Source organism: Sminthopsis crassicaudata, chromosome 1 (assembly GCF_048593235.1).
Source record: "Sminthopsis crassicaudata isolate SCR6 chromosome 1, ASM4859323v1, whole genome shotgun sequence".
NCBI lineage: Eukaryota > Metazoa > Chordata > Mammalia > Dasyuromorphia > Dasyuridae > Sminthopsis > Sminthopsis crassicaudata.
In genome coordinates, this window is record NC_133617.1 from 335946942 (window position 1) to 335969753 (window position 22812).

Genomic DNA, 22812 nt, shown 5'->3' on the forward strand with positions numbered 1-22812 from the left:
AGCACTTTCCTCAAAACAGTATCCTGAAATCAGTAGCACTGATATTATTTTATATGAGGAAACAAGATTCAGGGGAGTAAAATGTTTTGCTCAACATAATTAATAAGTATCAAAGGTAGATTTCAAATCTAGGTTTTGTTACTTTTCATCTAACTATTTTTCTTCTTAAAAAAAGTTGTTAATCTGAAGACTGTAAACTTTTTAAATTTTGTTTTTATAATTATTTCAATAAAACTAATTTTCTTCACAATATTACTTATTTTATTTGAATTTTTGAAAAAATGTCTATAGTCTTCAGCAGACAGGCAAATGGGCCTATGATACAAAATAAATTAGAAACTGTAAATTAATCATATTAATACCTTCCTAAATGGGAGACTTAAAAAAGTTCTTAGTAGATATTTTAATAGTGATAGCTGGTGTTCTAAGATTTTGTCCATACTGGAATGAATTGTAGCATTTCAAAGAACTGTATTTTTGGAATATGTTCAGGAAAGTTTTACTCACAACTTTGCTAAATAACCTTTTTTTGGCACCACAAGATTTGCATTATTCTACCTTTCCCTCACTTAGTGCATAATCCTCTATGTTTTTGAAAAGAAATATTTAATTCATAGGTATTGCAAGAGCAAACATACAAACATTCCTCCTTTTCTCTTCCATTGTCTCTAAAAATTCGCCTCTCCAAAAAACAACAAATGTGAAATATGATTTAGCATGGTCCTCAAAAGTTCAGAGTATAGAGAACTCTGAGTTTCTTAAGTCATCTTTGTCTAGCCTAGAATTCTAGCTCCAAGGTCATTATGATTTGAGCTCACAAGCCCAGGATTCTACAACTTACACATAGAATTCTAAAAGATAAACAGACCAAAACCTCAAGACCATCTCTTGAATTTCCAGAGCCTAAAGAGAAAGGCAGAAAATATTGTTCTCCACCCTTCTTGTTTGTATGTTGCCCATTCAAGAGGAGAATAAGACCTTCATCTTTGGGTACCACCAGAAAGAGCTCTAGAGTTGTTTTTAATAATGTTTTTATTCTAATGTGATATATTGTCCTTTAACTGTTTTTTCATAATTTGTCTTTGGAATTCTTCCTAGGAAGCCAGATTTATTTTCCTGTGTTCATATCTTACTGTCCTTTTCAAGTTCTGCATCATGTTTTTGACAAGCATTGCTTAAATATTTACTTCTTAACAAATAGACATATTGAAATTGATTTTTCTATTTCACGCACCATCATATTAGCTTGTATTTTCTAGCACTAGCTTTATATGAGGCTTTCCTTTTTTTCTTTTATCTCACCTAATGACACAGATTCTGTAAATCCAAATCATTTTCTGCATTATTACTGTATTCCCTTTTTATCTCCTCATTTTATTTCAGCAATCATTTTTTACCTTTAGTTTTCCAAGAAGTCATCAGTCACCAGCAAATTCAATAGTATAGATTTTTTTTTTTTAATACTCACAACTTGCTATTTTTTGGTCAAGATATTTTGTTGCTTCATTACAAACAGACATCTCTGCTTATCCTGTTTAAGTATGCGAATATAGGTTTTGTTAAATATATATTTCACTGACCTCTTTTCCCCTGTGTTCCCCTGCAGTAGTGTTTTCCTTTCTCTTCCATAAATATTACCCATATAATAAAAATACATGAGATTTTATCTTATTTTCTCTAGATTATATGGCTTCATCTTGGCAGTTCTTATTTACTAAACAAATGGAATAAGGAAAAAGAAAGGAGAAAATGTCATTCATTAATGCCCGCTGAGCAGTCCAGTATCAAAGTTTTAGACATGTGGCCATGAAATCATATTATAGTATGAAGTTAATCCTGCATATACTTTGTAGTGCAGATGGGTAACAGATGGTATTTTCTAATGGATCAGAAGAACATCGAGATCCTTCATCTCCCTTCCCAGTTGGTTAAGTTTTATAAATGCCAGAGGATTTCCAAAATAAAATGAAAATACACCAAAACTCCATCAGTTCTGCAAAAACTAGTCTTGTAATTATTATACATTGTCACACATGTTAGAAGCTTTCAGTAACTACTCCTTGAGATTTCATTATGAATCTTTTACCTGTGTAAGTCTTACTTAAATTGAATAGCATACCTGGTACTTCTAATACATTTTTAAAAGATGACCCATAGAAAAAGTACAGCAGAATTTTTCTTTATACAAATTGTAAGGTTAATTTAGTTATTTTTGATACTATGACATATCATATAACATATAATATTATAACACATGATATTACAAACATCAATATGTAAAAAGAGATATAATAAATATTACAAATGTGTAATAGGAACTAGGCCTCTTTAACATTGAATATTTTTTTCATTTAAATTTAAAGGTAATTGCAAACATTTTTGTGTAGTGAATTTATGGCTGATATTAACAAAGAAAGTAAATGATAGTATCATACAAATTTTTAGGAAAGTAGTAATTGCCTATTAGCATTATTTTCAATGTTGCATTTTAGGGTTTAATCAGAACTCTCATCTTTCAGGGTTTAGATAACGTCACCAGAAGAGAATAATTTTCTGTTTTTACTAATGGTATTTTTTTAAAGAATTATTTAAATGGTTTTTAATCTATCATCCTTGAAATTAATTTTTGTTTGTCTTTATCTCTAGTTACTGTTTTGAATATGAAATACTGGGCATTATGAAAAATGTTATTTTATTTCCAATAGCAATCATTTCCCTCCCCCTGAATTTCTTAGTTAGAAACTTTATCAAATAGTGATTTTTCTCCAGGATCCTCAGTTTTTCAGATGATTGTGTCCCACATATATGTCAAATTAGAGAGTTGAAACAAGTTGATGATGTTCTTTTATGACTGCCTAATGTGATTGTAGTGTCATAGAATTTAAGACTCACAGAATCTCAAGTGATAGGATGTTTAGAGGCCATCTAGATCAACCTCTATTCAGACAATAGTCTGTTCTGCTATATCAGCATAACTCTCTTTGCTTTCAAATTTCTAATGGGGGGGAAACAATTTGAAATAGGCCATTTTATATTTATAAAATTCTAATTATTACAAATTTTGTCTTATATTTATTCTAAATTTACATCTTTATACTTCCCAATGGTTTTTTCAAGTTTTTTTCCTCTAAATCCAGGCAAATCATGTGTTGTCATTCTTGCACATGTCAACCCTTGAAACACATGGAAATTAAAATTGCTATCATTGCTCCTGAAAAAGTCTCTTCTTCCCTCCAAACATCTTCAATTCCTTCATAATTAAAGCATAATAATGAGGATACCACACCCTTCTTTGGTCTTTCATCTTTGAACACTCTCCTTATTAAAGGAATTTCTAAAATTTTACCATGAGATTTGCACTCAATACTCCAGAAAGATCCTTAATTTTAAATACTACAATACCAACTCGCTAATACTATCTGTTATGCCTTTCTATGTAGAGACATGTGTTATTTTCAAGCAGCTATTATATCACTTAACTCATATTAAATATGGAGTTCACTAAAACTCTCAAAATTTTTCAGAAAATTGATTTTTGAACCATGTCTAATTCTTATATTACTTGTAACAATGATTTTTAGAAGTCTAACATTTATTCATTTATCCTTATTTTTTTAATAAAAATTCAACCTATTGTTCTAGTCTAAGATCTTTCTGTTTCCTGACTAATATTTGATGTATTATTTGTTTTTCCTTCACAACTTTGTGGCATTAAAAAAATTGATAAATATGTTTTGTGCCTTTATATCGGGACTGATAAAAGTATTAATCAGCATAATTCCTAGAATATTCTATTTAGACCATTAATAACTACTTATTTCATTTGTCCATTCAACCAGTTTCACATCCAGCAAGCTGTAATGATCTAGTTGACATAGCTTCTTCTTGTCTATAAAAAAAGTGAGGGAAGACTTTATTCAATGTTTTTTTGAAATTTAGAGGAACATCATCTGTAGCATTCCTCTGATCTGAGTAACCCTTTCCACGATATTCATCTGGCATGAGCTGCTCTTGATTTTATTGGCTTACATGTAACTCCAATTTCACTTCAATCCACTTCACTTTTTCAAAAAGCAAGATGGTTATACTTTTTTTAAAATTCTGGAATTTCTTACCTATTCTTCATATTTCCTCTGCTATTACTGTAGAACCTGAGTACACAGATCATGTTTACTTGGGGACCTCAAGTCATACAGGACAATTAGGTGCTCTCTTCCTAACTTACTTTTTCTTCCCATCTTTTTTAGCCAGTACTAAAACCATTTTCTTTGGCAGAGAAAACAAACAAAATGAATGATACACATTGCTTTTTTTTTCTCATCTCTTACTATCACTAGGATATCTTACTTATTCTGTTCCTACCATCTTTTTACTAACTATGCCTTTTTTGTTTGTTTGTTTGTTTGTTTGTTTCCCTTAGCTTTCCTTGCCAGGCTCATTTCATTCTAAGCTTTAATGCTGTTACGAGACAGTGCAAACTTTTGGGGATATCCATTATGTAGCCATTCTTTCATCTTTTTTTATTTGTCTTTTAAATCTGAGTTTCTTGATTATCTCACTTGCATTCACTTAAGTCTTTTTAGGGGGGAAAATTTTCTTCTTAAGACCTTCCTATTCCTTTTAGGCTTACTTTCCCATAGAATTATTTTTCTTAGAATACTGCTTAAATCCTTTGTAATCTTCTTGCTCAAACAAAGCAGAACAGAACAAAACAAAACAAATACCTAGGATATATGTCAATCTATGCCTGACTTTCCTTTCCTTCTATCACAAATTCTACAGCAGAATGATGCCATTTTCCTATAAGCCCCCCCCAAAAAAATACACACACACACACACACACACACACACACACACACACACACACACACACACACACACTTGTCCTTGAAACCAGTTTCTCTTTTTTGGTATAAATAAAATTTAGAATATGTAAGAATATGTTTCCTTTAATGATTCACCCTCCTTTTTAAAGGTGAAATTATCATTATGGCAAGACAAAAATCATTAGCTACTCCACTTGGAAACATGGGACATCTCCAGTATTTGTCTAGATAATTAAATTTTTCCTTCACAACTCTACCGTGTCCATTGTTATTTTCATAGTCTGTTTTCCAAATTCCTCATCTATTTCTCTTTTCTGTCAAGTTGCTTCTTATATACTTCATTTTTAATAACTCTTCTTTTTCAGCCTCTGTTATTTTTAATCCCAAAACACTTTATCATTATAAATTATGACTTTGAAATTTAAATTAAAGCTTATTATTGTGAAATATGTGAATTATATGTGAAATATATAAATATAGGATAGTGTTATAATACTTATGTTAGGACATAAGAATATTACTCCCATTATAAGATTCCTCTGATATAGAAATAACTATCCTATATCTTTGTATATATGAAAAAATCTTTTCCCCCCTGAATATAACCAAATATGTGTTATATAGCAAGGTTCAGTATAGTGGATTTTATTGGTAACTTTCTTCATCCTTCCTCAGTGCCTATGATTATGGCAATTTGTTACATTTCCCTAGAGTTCTTCTAAGCCATCCCTGGTCTCTAAGCCTTCAGTCTACAGATGGACAAGGACTTTTTGTTTGCTGCTGAACCTGGATTCTTCATGATTCATTGTCCATTTTGGGGGGGTTTTATTGTGAATCTCAAAAAGGTATCTCTAACAAATAATGAGGATTTGTAGTAGCTTCTTTCCTAATAAAAGTTTTAAAAACTAATTCAAAGATCATATCCTTTAAAAAAATTTCTAAGTGTGAAATACTGTGGTCCTTTGTGTGACTATCTGTTCCCTTATAATAGTTTAATGGAAAAGAAGGGCACAAGTTCATCTGTACCTTATTATCAGTAACTGTATCAAGATACATCTATTGGTAATTATATTAATACTTCTATTTGTGCTTAGTAGTTCATTTTATGCATGATTCAACAAAAGCTTTCTCACCAGATGGGATAGAAAAATGAAGTATAAAAGAGTGTTACTTAAAAAATTTTGTTAGTTAAGCATTAACTTAATTTCTTCCAAATGTGGTCTCCTAGTTAATTGTTCCCCTGATCCCCCTTCTAAGTTCTCTAAATAAATAAAATTATTTACTGAGCTTGAACAAAATGAAGCAGAACTTGTTTCTTTGTAAATTAGAGATTAAATACCTGTTCCCCATTCCGGGAAAAAATCAATAGAAAGTAATATATGAGACCAACCTTCAACAATACATGGTAAAATCAGATTCAGCCCAGCTGGGTGAATTTTTTTTATTATTATTATATTTGTCTTCGAATGTGTAACCTCTTCTATCTTTTTTTCATTCACCCAGGGTGTGATGGTTGAAACCTATAATTGTTTTGTATCTTCCTTCTCATTCATCTTTACATCTCACCAGTTTAGAGTTAGCCAGGCACAGTAATAGAATATGTGACCACATTTAACTTCTGAGTCTCAGTTTACACAATTGTAAAATGGGTATAATAATATCTATCATACTTATCTCTTGTGATTGTTGTGTAGTTCAAATGAGATGATCATTGCAAAACACTGCAATGCTTAAAATGAAATATATTAGTTATCAATTCTTGTTGATTTTAAGTAGACAGCATCATTTGTTTCCATCCTTTCTGTCCACTATATCTTTCTAATATTGTCCTCTCATTTCTATCCTCCTAAAACACTGAAATCACTACCTAATAACTTTTCCTGTCTCTAACTTGTACTTGCAACAAAGATACCAATCTTCTTAATGCAAAGATCTGTTCATGAAACTTTGTTCATCTAAAGTATCTTCAGTGATTCCTTTTTGCTTATTGAGTAAATCAACTGATCAGCAAACATTTATTAAGTGCTTACTATGTACCAAGTTCGTATTTTTTGACTTGATTTTTCATTACAATCTTGTGGAAGCCTTACTTTTCAGAGTTATCTAATATTGAGGGCCCTATGCATATTGTGATGGTCTAGTTCAAAGACTGGCAAATTCCAGGACAAAGGCCAAATTGCTCCATGTTTCATACAGCTTGTGCACTTTTAAATGCAAGAAAACTTTATATAAAAATGTAAAAGCCATCCTTAATTCACCTCCACACAAAATTTGGTTCTACTTGGCCACACATGGCACCTAGACCAAGCCCAATTTGGAATTCAAGATTAATTGGAAAATCTGTTTTAAATTAAGAAATACCTGTGCTTTGCCTATGTTTGCATTAGTCATCAAAGATTTAGTAAGTTCTTACAGAGTCAGTGATTATGCTAAAAGCTGAATCTATAAAGAAAAAACAACAATGACAATTTCAATAATAACAATAACATAGTCCCTGCTCCCAAAAAAGCTTTCAGTCTAAAGGGGAGATACATTAGCTATAGATAGCCTAAGTCAACAGTGACTTTAAGCATATGTTCTTAACCTAGAACTTAAAAAAAAAAAAAGTATACATATATACATGCCCATACACACACATATATGTGTAAATATGTATTTATAAACACATTGTTGACAACATTTTTGTATGTATGTATACAATAACGTATAAAATATTCAATAGTGATTTTCTTCTATACATTTATTTCTTCTATAATTTCTTTTATATATTTTAAAAACTTTCTTCTGAGATAAGATCCAGATATTTCATTAGATTGCTAATGGATCCACAGCATATACACAAAAAAAAAGTTTAAAAATTTGGAGGGAAAGGCATTTAATGTGGGAGACTGAGATAGAGAACCTAAAAGAGTTAGTATTTGAATTGAAACCTTGGCAAGGGAGGGCAGAGGTGAGGAGACAAATCATTGCTAATGTGAGTCACTCTGGTTGTTTCTTTCCCCTATCCCATTCTCTTTGCAGATTATGGCACTATTAAGAAGGTCCTGGCCCCGATGAATCTGACTTCCAGTAGTTGTTTGCTTGAGGAGATTGAGCTGTTTCCTGAGAGGCAGAGGGAGCCCATCAGGAGCCTACAGATTCTGCACAGCCAAAGTATTCTGTTTGTGGGTCTTCAGGAGCATGTGGCCAAGATCCCCCTGAAGAGATGCCCCTTTTATAACTCACGCAGGTAGGGGAATCATATGGATATTCATTCTAGAGCTGCCTATTCCCAAGAAGAATCTACCCTGAGGGAGAAACAATAATCTTTGTAAGATTTCAAATGAACTGCTCCTTAATAACTTGAGGACCTCAGAAGCTGTATGGGCATTACATCCTAGATTAATCTCTAGAGATTTTTTACATGTTAAACCAACTTACTGTAATTAGAAGAATCCACGAGGCACTTAGGATGATGTGTTATTGTTGATATAGTCAAATTAATTAATCCATAGGTAATTATCAGCATTACAAACAAAAATTCAAAATTCAATATCATTCATTGCCAATATCGATATTTGTTGTTAGAGTCAGTTTGGTGATGCTGGATGTTTTGGTTTCTTCCCCCCCCCCCCCCCATATTTTGGGTAGAAAGATTTGGAAAGGTAAGTGGTAAGAAGATCTATGACTTCTTTATAGATTATCTGCTAAAAGAAGAATGACTTTTCTTTACATTCTTTTTACAAAGTGTATGGCAAGTGGTATGCTCTCCATGAAGACAGACTAGTGAGTCAAAAGCCTAGGATTCACATTTTAACTCTGATACTTATTCCTGTGTGAGTGAGTAATTCACTTCATCTATCTGGAACTCAATGAAGAGGTTGGGCTAGATGACATTGAAGGTTTCTCTAAATCCATAAGCTTATGACAAACTAGTTGTCATTCTCTTAATAAATTAGGAAGGGTCACTTTGTTAATCAAGAGTATGGAACCCCATCAATACTATTATGTAATTAGAGAAGAATGTAGAACAGAGACCCACTAAATTTACTTTTTTTTCTCTTACTCTTTGTTTTGTTTTGTTTTATTTATCCCTGAATAAATGCTTTTTTTGGAAAATAAATTAGATGCTGCATTTGGGACACCATACGTAGGGAAAGGCATGCTGGATTTGTAGACAGAGGACCTAAATTTAAACTTGAGCTCTACTGCTTGCTAACTGTTCTCATTCTCATCCTTATAATAGTAAATTTAGTCTAGATGGCTTGTGTGTTTCCTATCTCTATTCTTCTAAAAAATGCTAAGAAATATGCATATATGTGATATTTTATCTATATTACTTAAATCTGGCATCTTTTCATCACAGTGAATTTTATATAAGTTCTGACTATTAATAAGAGCCTAAATCTTTGCCAAGAAAGCATCTTTAAGACCTAAATTAATGGCAAGTTGGAAATCTGTTACTCAAAATCTGGGAGTGCTCTGAGGCTCATGTGACAGGAGAGAAAATCTACATGGAAGGGAAAATCTTAAATATCTTACTGTTGAGTTTAGAACAACAACAGCAACAACAAAAACTACTCCAAAAATAATTTGTCTTCTCACAGCTAGACCAATGGAAATTAGTGATATTTAAACAGTTTGGCGATATTTATACCATATATTGTATTTTAAAGTTTCTGAAACACTTATATGATATAGCTCATTTTAGCCTCACCACAAGTACTATTCTCCACATGTGTTAGATAACACAGATTTTATTATCTGATTTTACAAATGAAGAACCTCTTTTTATTATTATTATTATTATTTTTTTAGGCTGGGATTAAGTGACTTGCCCAGGGTCACACAGCTAGGAAGTAAGTGTTAAGTGTCTGAGACCAGATTTGAACTTTGGTCCTCCTAAATTAAGGGCTAGTGCTTTATCCACTGCACCACCTAGCTGCCCCTATGAGAAACATTTATAGAGATTGTGTGTGTACATATCATCTCTTCTCATTACAGTAGTAATTAAAAGAGGAAAGATTGCCCAGCACTCTTTCCATCTTAATTTTTTTTTTTACCTCTTTAAATCACAATGCCTACATCTGAAAAATGAGAGATTTGAACTAGAGGATTCGTAGACCCATTTCCAGTTCTAAATCTGGAAATGCATGGTATTGCATGGAACCCAAATGAAGAAAGAACTGAATTTGTTTTGTTTTTGTTTGGGGTAAGAGGAGTTGAGGTAATTGAGGTTAAATGACTTACCTAGGATCATAGAGCAAGTAAATGTTAAATGTCTGAAACTGGATTTGAACCCAGATTTTCCTGGCTTCTGTGCTGGTGCTCTAATTCCCTGTACTATCAAGCTGTTCTAAGAGCTAAGGCTGAGAATCTTAAGAGGTAAAGGAGAGGAGGGAGACATTTCAGGCTTAGGCAGGGTCAGTCAATGTCGAGGCACAGAGATAAGAGATAGACAATTATATTCAAATAATGGCAAGTAGGCTGGTTTAACTAAAATGTAGATTCTGCAAAGGGGATTGAAAATGAGGTGAGGAGACCAACCATGAGGTTATTGAAGTGGTTTAAATAAAGGTCTTATCAAGGTGGTACACAAGTGAGTAGAGAGGTGATGAATTTGAAAGATATTAGAGGGATAAAATTGATAAGACTAGATGGGATTTGATAGATGAGGGATAGTAATAGAAAATAAAGAATTAAGGACATCTGAGATAATAAACCTAATTGAATGGAAGAATGGATAAGCCTTGGTAGAAATAAAGATATAAATCTCAATTTAAGGAAGAAATAATGTTTATGTTTTGTGAACAGAAAGAGGTGAAATAGGTGGTAGCTAAGTGGCACAGTGGATAGAGCATTAATCCAGGAGTCAGGAGGATTTGAGTTCAAATTCAGTTTTAGGCACTTATTAGTTGTGTGACTCTGGGTAAATCACATAATCCCAATTGCCAAAAACCAAACCAAACAAACAAAAAATAAATAAGGTTTTTGTCTTTGAGGCATCTATATAATATTTTATATTGGTAATAAAATTTTGCCCAGGAATGTTGATCTGAGGCGTGATTTAGGAGAGACAATAATTTTGGACTTAGAGATCCTAGGCTCATTTTCACAGAAATGGTAATTGAACTCATTATATTTGATAAAATCATCTAGAGAGAGTACAGAGAAAGAAGAGAAAGTTTTTGATTTTAGGAGCTTTGACATGGATAATAACTTGCCAAAGGAGCAGTCAGACAGACAAAAAGAGAACCAAGACAGAGTACTGTCACAAAACAAAACAACAGAAAGAAGCTGTCCGAGAGAAAAAGGAATCAAAAATGCCAAATACAGAGAGCTCTAGAAAGATAAAGACTAAGAAAAGACCTCTGCATTTTGTAGTTAAGTAGAGTGACAACAAAATGGTTAAGTCTGAATTTATATAGTATTTAAATTTCTTTGTAGCAGTCATATCTTCCTGTGAAAGAATAATAGTAGCTCATTCATATAGGATCAAAAATTGTGGAGTTAGAATATCCAGATTCAAATCTCTCCTCTGATACAATAGATGTGACCTTGGAAAACATTTTTCTGGGCTTCATTTTATTTATCTCTGCAATGAGAAGGTGAGATCCTTCTCAGCTCCAAATCAAGGATATTATGAAGGAATTTTTTGTTTATTTGTTTTTGTTTTAAAGAATTACAAAGCATTTTCTCCCAGCCTGGTGAAGTGAGCACTATAAATGTTACCACTGCCATTTTGCAAAGTTAAACAATTCACATAGTAAGTAGGACAGAGCTTCAAACTCAAATTTCCTGATTTTAGATCTAATATTCTTGGGCATGGGAAAGAATTTTAGATAGGTAAAAGTTTAGTGTATTTTGCCATCACAAAATGTCCTTCAAGGAATTTCCGAATAGCTGATCTTCTCCTGAAGCTGAAAGAGGCTAGAGATTAATATTTAAACGATTTCCCAGTTTATTCACTCTCAGACTTTGATTCAGCATAATGTTATTAATCGTGTTAATAATATTGATAATAAAATTAAATTATATGTATACGGTGATTTCTAAGCCATCCATAGAGTTTAATGGTTAATTGCTTGAAAGCATTATCTAATTTACCTTCTGTAATTCTGTAGAGGAATTCATTAAGGCAGGAATTTCCATTCCTCTATTGATGATTAATTGAAAACTCAAGACTTCATGACACATAGCAAGTCAGTGATGCTACTCTTAAAAAAACAGCTCTCAATCTTTTAATTCTAAATCTTCAAGAAATGTCCTATAAATATACCCTCCTTTTAATTGTGGGGACAAAACACACAGTATTGGTTAAATTTTGTTTGAAAAAAAATTTTTAAGTTGAAATAAAGTATACTAATTTTTGAATGATCAGGGCTGAGCATAAATTCACTGTGCATTATTAAAATTTTTCTAAACAAAAAAGAGTAACATTTGAAATGGATTAACTTTGCTAGTTCTGGAAATAATCTTAAATAATACATTATAAAAATCCATTTCGATAATTGATGTATCAATTATCCATTCATCTCTCAAGGTCTCTATCTAACTAGGCCAAATATGCTGCAAAACTAATTCCAGCTGAGTTCCATGTTGTGAGTAACTCCTTGGGGCATAAGACAGGATAGAATGAAAAACACTTTGTCTAGAGAAGTAATCTCTTATAGTCAAAGTTTTGTTTTGCTCCCTGATCAGGTTGTTTTCTCTGGGCCAGTTAGAGTTTGAACATTGCAGTGCACTGAGATAATCCAGCCTTTTTATTTTTCCATGGTTTCATTGAAGCAGGATTACAGTAGCATAACTCTACTGCCCTGGTGAATTAGAAAGCTTAATCTTGCTAAAGGAGATGCTTTGCCAGGATACTCCATTTTGGACAACTATACTCTCCTCTATCACCAAAATACATAATGGTTCATTTCAATCAAGTCCAAGTACAAGCAAATATCTCACAGACCTCCTTGCTTCCTTTTCTTCATGTTTTGATATGGCTGTCAAGAAGGAGAATGATTTTGATATATGACATTCAGAACTAGATCTTCCTGCAGTTTTCCTGTACATACAAAAAAAGGAAAGCAATGAGATTCAATAGCCTCAAGGTAGTTGAGCCACACCCTCCCCATTTCCTTTCTTTCCCCTCCTAGGGAGGTTATCATATACCCTCCAAATTCTTTCCTGTTGATGGTCATTTAACTTTGATTTTTAAAATTTAATTTGGGCAAATAAAAGTGAAAAAAAAGTTGGCCCAGGATTTTGTCTTGATTTTTTTTCTTCCCCACCAAAAACTATTGACTTATAGAAATAAAGTAAAACCACAGGAGATGCTCTAGATATAGCAGAGAGATTATAGGTATGGGAAACAGAATGTTGGAATTCTAGTTCTGGTTCTCACACTTAACCTTGTGAGTCCTTAGTTACTTTGTCTATAAAAGGAATTAGAATAAACACTCTCTAAGATCCCTTCCCTCAGTGAAATGTTTCCTAACTGTAATTTAGGCTGACTAGGGAGGAGGCTAATTTTCCTGAATAATAAAATATGTGGATGATGGAATAATTTTTTTGAAATACAGTTTTAATTTCAAAGAAATACACCATTTTAGTACTTTCAAGTGCAGCACCTGGAATTAGTTTTGCCAGCATATTTGGCCTAGTAGATAGAGACCTTGAGAAGACTGATGGATAATTGATACATTATTTATCTAAATAGATTTTTATAATGTATTATTTAAGATTATTTCCAGAAGTAGCAAAGATAATATATTACTTTTTATTTGTTTAGAAAACTTAATAATGCACAGTGAATTTATGCTCTGCCTTGCTCATTCAAAAATTTGTATACTTTATTTTAACTTTTTCAAACAAAATTGTACTAATACTGTTTCTTGTGTGTTTGCCCCATAATTAAGAGGAGATTATATTTGCAGAATGTTTCTTGAGGAAACAGTTCAATGAAACTCCAATAATGTGGATTCTACTACATGCCCATTTGTCCAGTAGGCAATGAAGGTTGCTCAAAATTATAGAACATTAGAATTTTTGGCTCTGACTTCAAATAAGCAGAATAAATGTGCATGCCCCTTGTGCAAATGGAAACTAGTTCTGTTCATTTTCTGTTTCAAAATCATCAAAGCCACAGTTTAAAGGCATTTTGATTACTTACTTATGTATTTACTTTTAAAACATGGATTATGTAATTTTATTACAGACATAGAAGCTTCATAGCTATTTATCTGGTTTCCAAATAACTCCTTGAAGTAGGTAGGGCAGGGGCAATTACTCTCTTTTTAAAGATGAAGTGAATAAGGTAAAGAGCAGTGAAATTATTTGAACAGTGAACAACTAATCATGGAATCTGAAAGCCCAACTTCTTCCTGCTATTTTCTCATATGGGGCCCTTGCAACTTGGATATTCTGTCTTTATTTTAGTATATGTGCTTTTCTCCTTCACGGAGAAATAGCATGATATAATAGATGGACAGGTGGACTCAGTGTCATGAAGGTAGAGGTTTAAGGCCTGTCTCTCATATATACTGCCAATTTGACTTTAGGCAACTCAATTCACATGTAGGGCATCTCTCTAATGCTGTAAATTGTAGGAAGCTTGCCAACTTTCATTGGAATATGTTGTTTAAATGTGTTTTTTATGAGTTGGGAAAACTAGAGTCTTAATTTTCCTCTATATTTATTTTGAGGCAATTTTATGGTTTCAAAATATTTTAGGGGCTTATTTGATTGATTGTGCTTGTTTAACTGAAACCTTAAAGTTCTCTAGCCCTCATTATGTATTTTTATCATCACTAGTCCTAAATCGACATTCCATATTTATTTCAATTAATAGTTGCACTTAAATTTCAGATAGGTGTTTTGCTTACAAATCATTTTTAAAAGAATAGGATTGGATTTTGATAATATTGATTTTGGTGATATAGGCTTTTAATAATATTAATTATATAATTATATTGATAATAATTAATAATATTAATAAATAATAATGCCTAATATTTATATAGTACTTTAAAGCTTGCATAGTATTTGCTATTTTATATTATCTCATTCAAAACAGAGAAAAAGATGTGTGTATTTAGTTTTATTTAAAATTTTTTTCAGTAGAGCCTCATGACCAAACATACAAACAGTAGGAAATAATTATTCAGAAATTTTAAAACAAAAGGCTTAATGAACATTTTTATTCTGTGTTATCTTTTCCCAAATATTTAGTGAATGCCTAATAGAAGCCACTGTCCATTGTAATAATGATTATAGGAATACTTGCAAGGTTAAGGAAGGTTAAAAGAAAAACAAAACAAAACAGAATGAATCATAACATCTGCTAGAGATGTCCAGCTATATGGTGTTGTCTAATGAAGCTTTGGCTTTGGAGAAGGAAATGAGGGAATCACTGAATCTCAGTATTGCTGAAGGAATCTTAGAATCTGATGTTTAAAAGGATTTCAGAGGTCATTTAGTCCAATCTGTCATTGAACAAGTATCCTATCTATAATACCCCCAAACAGGTTGTCAGCCAGCTTTTGCTTGAAAAAATCCAATAAGAGAAAAGGACTATGTTAGGAACAACTCATTCATTTATTAAACCTTTACATAAAACTAAATTTGCTTCTTTTTAATTTGCAATGTGTTACTTTCTGCTTCTGGGAAACCCACAAAAAACTAAGCCTCTTCTCCATGATAACCTCCCCTATTTACCTAAACCTCTTTTTCTCCAGATAATTATCTCTAGTTCCTTTGCCCATTCCTACTGTGACATTATAATTAGGCCCTTCATTTCACTGTTTCAAAAATTCATCCCTTGACAATCATTCAAGGAAGTCTTTATTAAAATGTGGCAATTGGAACTGAACCCAGTACTCCAGTTATACTAAGTATACTATACTATACTAAGACAAAATAACAAAAATAATAATAATTAAGATGAGAATAATAAAAGAGCTGGCATGTATATAATACTTTAGAGTTTACAAAGTATTTTACATAATCTCATTTGATCTTCTCCACAGCCCTGGGAGATAAGTACTTATCCCTCTTTACCAGTTAAGAAAACATCAGGAGGCAAATAGTGACTTGCCCAGGATTACACAGCAAATAAATGCCTGAGACCAGATTTAAATTCAGATTTTTCTGTTTCCAGGTCTGGTGCTCTTTCTATTCACAGCTTTATATAATAGTACCATCCTCCTCTGTATTTTAGACATCAAACTTCTTTCAATGAAGCCCAAGAACATAGCAGCTATATCACATTGTTGACTTATGTTATTGAGCTTCCATTTCACTAAACCTACACCTCTTTTTCAAGTGGCAGAGCACATTGCTTAATGCATAATACATTTATATTAAATGGTTTCTCATTAATTCAAAGAAAGTTCTATCTAGCCATGCCTCCAATTATATGTGTAATTGTAAAACTGACTCTGAATCCAAGTGTAGGTTTTTACATTTATTTCTATTAAATCTTATCTTATTTGTTCCACCATTCTAGCTTTTCATTATCTTTTTTTATACTTCATTCTATTATCTGATAGATTAACTATTTCTTCCAAGTTTTTTTATCTGAAAAATATAATAACCTACTTGTGCCTTTATCCAAGTCATAAAATATATAAATCTATAATATGTATTATTTATGTAATACATAAAAATATAAAACATTCCAGAGATAGCTATTAATCCTTTGTTAACTCTTCTGGCCACCTTCATCCATGCTGACCTTGAGTTATTAATAAGGATTCGATAGAGCCACTTATTCATGCAGTAATTTTAGGAAAGTACATTGGCAAAATATATTACCCATAATGCCTTTTGACCTCTAAAAATTCTCAAGTTGTGGCTCCCTGGAAAATATTTCAAGAATAGAATACATCTTCATATGATGATTTAGCTTTAAAAGAAACTCTACAAATCATTTTTTCAGATATAGGAACTGACATCTTCTCCAAGTTCTTACAAATGCATAATAAAGCAAGGATTAAAGTCCAGGTCATCTGACTCTCAATCCAATGCCATTTTTACTATACCAAGTTCATACCTTTATTTTTCAAATATTCTTTTGTTTTGTTTTTCAAAATGATTTTTCAATTCATTTCAAGCATTTTATTCAGTGACTACTTGATCAATGTTATTCTAGAAATGATGATGACTACATTTCCTACTCCTTTTCTCCTTTTCTTATTTGAGAATGATAGAATGATAGAACATTGAAAAATGGCCTACATTGAATACAGTTTGTGACTGTTAGACTTAAAGCTAACTTCTGTTCCTATTGGGGGGCAGTATGTGTGATTCCCTGTTTGCAACCTCATTAGTACCATTCTTTAATCAGTTCAAAATCCAAAGATATACTTATTCAACTTCATTGTATTTATGAAATGGCATAGTAGATTATTCAGGGAAAATTAAAAATCAGAAATGTAGCTGTTTGTATCCTAGCTTCCTTGTATTTAGGAAGAAAGTGAGATACTATACCTTTGGATCAATATTCTTATGTCTCTAAAAAGCCTGTTTTTTTTGTGTGGTGTGTGTGTGTGTGTGTGTGTGTGTGTGTGTGTGTGTGTGTGTGTGTGTGTGTGTGTGTTTCCCCCCCCTTCTCATCCCTCTCCTCTTTTTAAAGAAAAATGGTAGAGTTCCAATTTCTTCTGTATTTGAATCCTCAGTTAAAAACTTGTACAGTCCTGCCTAAGAATTAAAAATATTTGGGGGTGTGTTATTGGGAGGGGATTCATTTATGAAGTTTTAAAGTGATTTTGTGGATTCAGGCTGTGCCTGAATAGACATTAAATGAATACATCTTAAATGAATGAATTAATAATTTACATTTAATTTTGTTTACCTAAATGGCAAGTACTAATACTTTTCTGTGTAGCATTTTATACTATAAAGGCAGATTTTTTTCATTTGATTTCCCTCCTTAATCTTATAAGTTGGGACAGATAGATTAATTCTGTTTTATAGATATATGCATCAGAATTCATAGAAGTTAAATTACTAGTGCAATGAAGTTAGTGATGAAACCAAGATTAAGATATAGTCTCCTAAATACAAATTATACATCTGCTACTAGTATTTCATGCATTACATACACTGGAAGTAAAGTGAGAAGATAATTGTCTCAGATGTCAGAGGATTTGAATTCAAATCCTATTCTTGATGTGACACATAGGTGTCACCACACCTTTACCCCTATTCACTCTCTCCCTCTCAGAAAATCATAGTAATTTATATTTTATGAGTCGGAGTGAAGGGTAAGAGTATTTTCTCTTTGGGGAATCAATGAAATTTGGCTCAGAGAGACTGAGAGAAAACATAACCCTCTTACAAAAATGATGTATCTCCATTTGCATGAGACTTTCTTAGCTGGTCATCCCTAACACTGTTAGCCTCTAATGATTTCATTTAGTCAGTGAAATTAGTACCTCGTTAAGGTAATTAGTATGGAGATTAGGTTAGCTCAGGGCATTTCCTGCTTGAGAGGGCACAGCTATCTAAAAGACAGAGTTAACAGGTCAGCACCTCACTGATTATATATTCACTAAAGACAGTTTCTGTTTCTTGTGGGAAAAATGAATGCATGCAGTAAAATTTTGAAAGATGCACATTTTTTTTTCTCATTTATACAGTAAACTATACTGCATGACATTCCAGGAAACCAGAATAGGTAAATAAACAAAAGGAGCAGTTGTGATCTCTAACCTAAAAAGCAATGATTAGGAATATAAATCAGTCAGTCCCTTCCCCAAATCCATATTCCTTATTCCATAAATAACTATCCCATAACTTATTACTATTATCATTTTTGAAGTTTTACATTATTCAACACATATACCTTTCCCCAAATAGTTGTCATAGAATCACAGACTTTTAGAGGGCAAGGAGCAACAGACAACATTTAGTACAATCTTTTAATTTATAGAAGAGGACACAGATCCAAAAATGTTTAAATGACATGCTCAAATACACACAAGTGGCAAAGCTAAGATTCATATTTAGATCCTTTGGATCCATATCAACTTTACACACTAAAATCTTATGTAATTAACTACATACTGAAGTAGATTTTTTTTTTTTAAGATTCTCTAACAAAACAATGTGTATGCTTCATTTTCCTATATAGTATATTTTTCTTTGTACACTTACTCCTAATTTATGTTGGTAGAGGTATCTAAGAGATTTGAACAAAGTTTTTCTCAGGAGTTTAGGAATATTTGGGAAATGTCTTGAGCATGACAATAAATACAAGCCAATTTAGTATAATAGAATGTACTCTTTTTTGCTAAATAAATGGTACATTTTATTCTTTAATGGGTGTTTTCATAAGTACATTAAAGCACGGGTTTTTTGGACCTGCTCTACTTAAGACAATGAGTGGGCATAGGAATTGAACCTCTAAATTCATTAATGTAGAGACTCAGAAGATAGACATGGCTTCTTCCAATGTAAGTTGTTGAGTCCCTCTCTATAATTTACAATCTTAGCTGTGTTGAACACAGCTGTGAGAGATTAAAATATTTGCATAACATCTGAACCCAGATCTTCCATATATTCTGCTACTGGTTTAGTTTTTTATTCTTCTATTTGTTTACTTTTCTATTTCTCTATCAATCTATTATATATGCATGTATCTTTTTTTTTTTTTTTACCATATTAGAAAGAAATATTTCTTAAGATTGTAGAATATAAACATTTGAAATAAAATATCCCCTCAAAAATGTGTTACATATTTTCCCATTGTGACGTATAATGCAAGAGAAAGTAAACATATGCACAGAAAACATAGTATTAAATTGGTTTATCACAGCTATTTTTTATTAGAAATACGTTTGTCTCCTTTTTTTTTTTTTTTTTTTTTTGGCTGAGGCAGTTGGGGTTAAGTGACTTGTCCAGGATGACACAGCTAGGAGGTGTTAAGTGTCTGAGGTCACATTTGAACTCAGGTCCTCCTGACTTCAGGGCTGGTGCTCTATCCACTGCACCACCTAGCTGTCTCACTTTTGTCTCCTTTGTGAAGTGCTGAAGAAATTTCCTGTGTAGCTTCTTTCCTGGGTTCCATGCAAAATCTGCTTGCCTAAATTGCATCCAGTTGTTTCTGTTCCTAGGATGTTGATGTAAGTCCTTTGAAATTTTTGAGATCCAGGAATAATTGAAAGTTGGGGAGACCTAGGCTTGACACTTTCTTCTCTTTCTCCACCAATGGATTCTTCCTCAAAATTTTTGCTATATTTTTGCCACTATAAATATTGCCCAACTTATATTGCACTGGCCAAAAGCTAAAAATAGGTAAGCATGAAATATCAAAGATTTTCCCTCAAGGTCCTTGCACACATATCCATCTTTTGTCAGGTATTATTTAATTGTTCAGTGTGTGTGTGTGTGTGTGTGTGTGTGTGTACGTGTGTGTGACCATCATCATCATCATCGTCATTGTTTAATATGAAAAAAAATTTTGATTTCATCAATGTAGGAGCAAATTATTTTAAGGAAGATAAAAGCCTTGTCACAATATCTGACTTAATTGATAATCCTCCTGTGCTGCTTGAGTTTGACAAGAAAAATAATTTTCCCAGGGTCATACAAAAAGTGTAAGAGATATCCCATCACTCAGTTCTCTATTTCATTTGCTATTTATCCCCTTTTTTTTCTTGATAATAATGTTGTTTATTAGTAGTCATTCAATAAATACTAGTTAATGAATGGACTGATTTTATGCAGGCATACAGTTGTGTTTGAAAAGAATTATAGTATATAATGAAAATAGAATTAAGAAATTCTACTGAATTATAATTTTTATTTCAATGAATTTGATCATTGAGCATTTTCCTTCATTTTCACACACACAAACAAAACTTTTTTCAGGTTACAATGTTAGTAAGTACATCCTATGGCTTGGCCATCTGTCATTTCTGGCATATTCTTCCACCTCCATGACCCTTGAACAAGACTGGAAATGTCACAACATGCAAATGGAAACTCCTGTGGCTCTTGGTTTTATGTGGGAATAGAGCTCCTAGGCTGGATGACTTCTTTATGATCAACACTTATTGAACTTGCTGTCCTAGAGAACCAGTGTCCTCAGGAAGCCTGATACTTAGGGGAAACTATAAGCTTTTTTTCTTTTTTCCCGAAAAGTTTACATGTTTATTCTGGAGAAAACTTTACCACAACTTGACCATGACCATGATTTAGATGATTGAAGCCCATAGAGAATGCCAATATAAACAATTAAACTTTGTGTTTATTCAAAGTGGAGTCTTACACTGCTGTTTGCATTAAGTCACAGACCAAAGAAGGTATCTTAAGTCTGATTATAATTATTGTATTCCAGGGCATCTCATTTTATTATTTCAAAGATTCCTAGTTTTTCTGATTATCTTCTTTTTTTTTCCTTTCTTTTTCTGCCTTCTAACTTCCACCTTCTCTTCCCTTCCCTCTCTCATTCTTTTTTTTTTTTAAATACTATTTTTGAATATGAACTTGATTTGAAATTTGTGTCCAACTTGTACAGGTCTGAAATAGCAACCTTAGAGTTATAAGTTATAAAGAGTAGAATAAAATTTAAGATTATAACAGAAAATTATCTTAAGTGATTATGACAGGATTATCAAATATTTAAAATTCAAATTCAAAAGCAATTATACAAAAAATTATAAAATGGTCCTAGTCTTTTAAAATCAATTTCATATTAAAACACTAATTAAATATAGGTAGTTTTCCAGTCAGTACACATTTAAAAGATAGACACTAATTAAAATGTTATTTCATTGCTTCATCAGACAAAGCATAAACTAGAATACGAATCATTTAATGCCTTTAGCTCGAGGTGTGCTGTGATTTTAAGCAGGTGTCTTTTTTTTTAATGGTTATATTTGTTTCTGTGCTTTGTGATCTAATCTAAATTATGTACCTTCTTAGTATCTTTGTTAAAACATTTGTGAAGTATATGTGTTTCCTTTTTGGACCTAAATTAATCTTCTGTTCTTGGCTTTCTTTCTTCAAATCCATTCGACATACCTCAAAAAAAATAATCATTCTTAAGTCCTATTTGACATGTCAGTTCTCTCCTCAAAACTCTTTACAGCTACTCTTTACTATAGAATTGTCAAGTCCTTCACATTCTTGACTTAACATCATTTTTTCCCCCTTCCCTTCAAAAAACATCACAATTTATTGCATATTAGTTCAGTGCCTGGATATAATGACCTTGATGGTCCTTTCTAGCTTAAAGTCTAAAAATCAAAGATCTAAACTGACCTTTTCAGTCTCACATCTATAAGACCATTGGGGATATCTGACTTATTTCTCTTATTTTCCAAATGAAGAGATGGAGTCTCAGTCTGTGACTTGCTCACAGTGACTAATTGCCATAGCCTGGGCTCAAATGATATTTATCTTTCCCTTATTTGAATGCATTTCCAGTTTTATGGCTATTCCCCCTATATCAAAGGCTTTCTTTCTCTTTTATTCCAGATAAAGATTTGTTTAAAGTACATTTGTTCTTCAAATTCCAGTTCAAATCTCACTTCCAATAAAATTTCCCCAACTTTTGTAGCCTGTGTTGTTGACTGTGTTGGTGATTGTCAAGCCCATTTTTGGCTTTTTCCTAGTTTAATTTGCATTTGTATATAAATAAGAAAAGAAGCTTTGATTTTTTTTTTCCAGCTTAGGAAACTATCTTTGCGAATTGCCTATACCAATGAAGATATTTCAATTATGCTGAATAACTAAGTCTTGGACATTTGTTTGAGGCACATAGAAATTAATTGACTTGCTCAGGTATCACATAACTATTAAATGTCAATATAGAATTTGAACTCTATGTTCAACACTATCCTTTAACTCCTTTTAGCCAAGTCTAATATTGTATATTTGTTAAGAATCTATTACGTGACAAGAACTATTCTAGGGGATGGGAATGGAAAGACAAAAATGAAATAGTAGTTTGTACTCCCTGATGAGAAATATGTTAGGAAAAGGTGGTTCTTGGTAGTGGTTCTTTTTC

General features: G+C 32.2%; 1 protein-coding gene across 3 annotated transcripts in view; it reads left to right on the plus strand.

Annotated features, from left to right (window-relative positions):
* Positions 1–22812, plus strand: part of SEMA5A (semaphorin 5A) — a 623550-nt gene that overhangs the window by 450698 nt on the left and 150040 nt on the right. For all 3 annotated transcript variants that reach the window (XM_074279132.1, XM_074279134.1, XM_074279133.1), the window contains one exon: positions 7848–8055. In XM_074279132.1, the coding sequence (XP_074135233.1) occupies positions 7848–8055 (208 nt within the window). The remainder of the gene's footprint in view (positions 1–7847; positions 8056–22812) is intronic.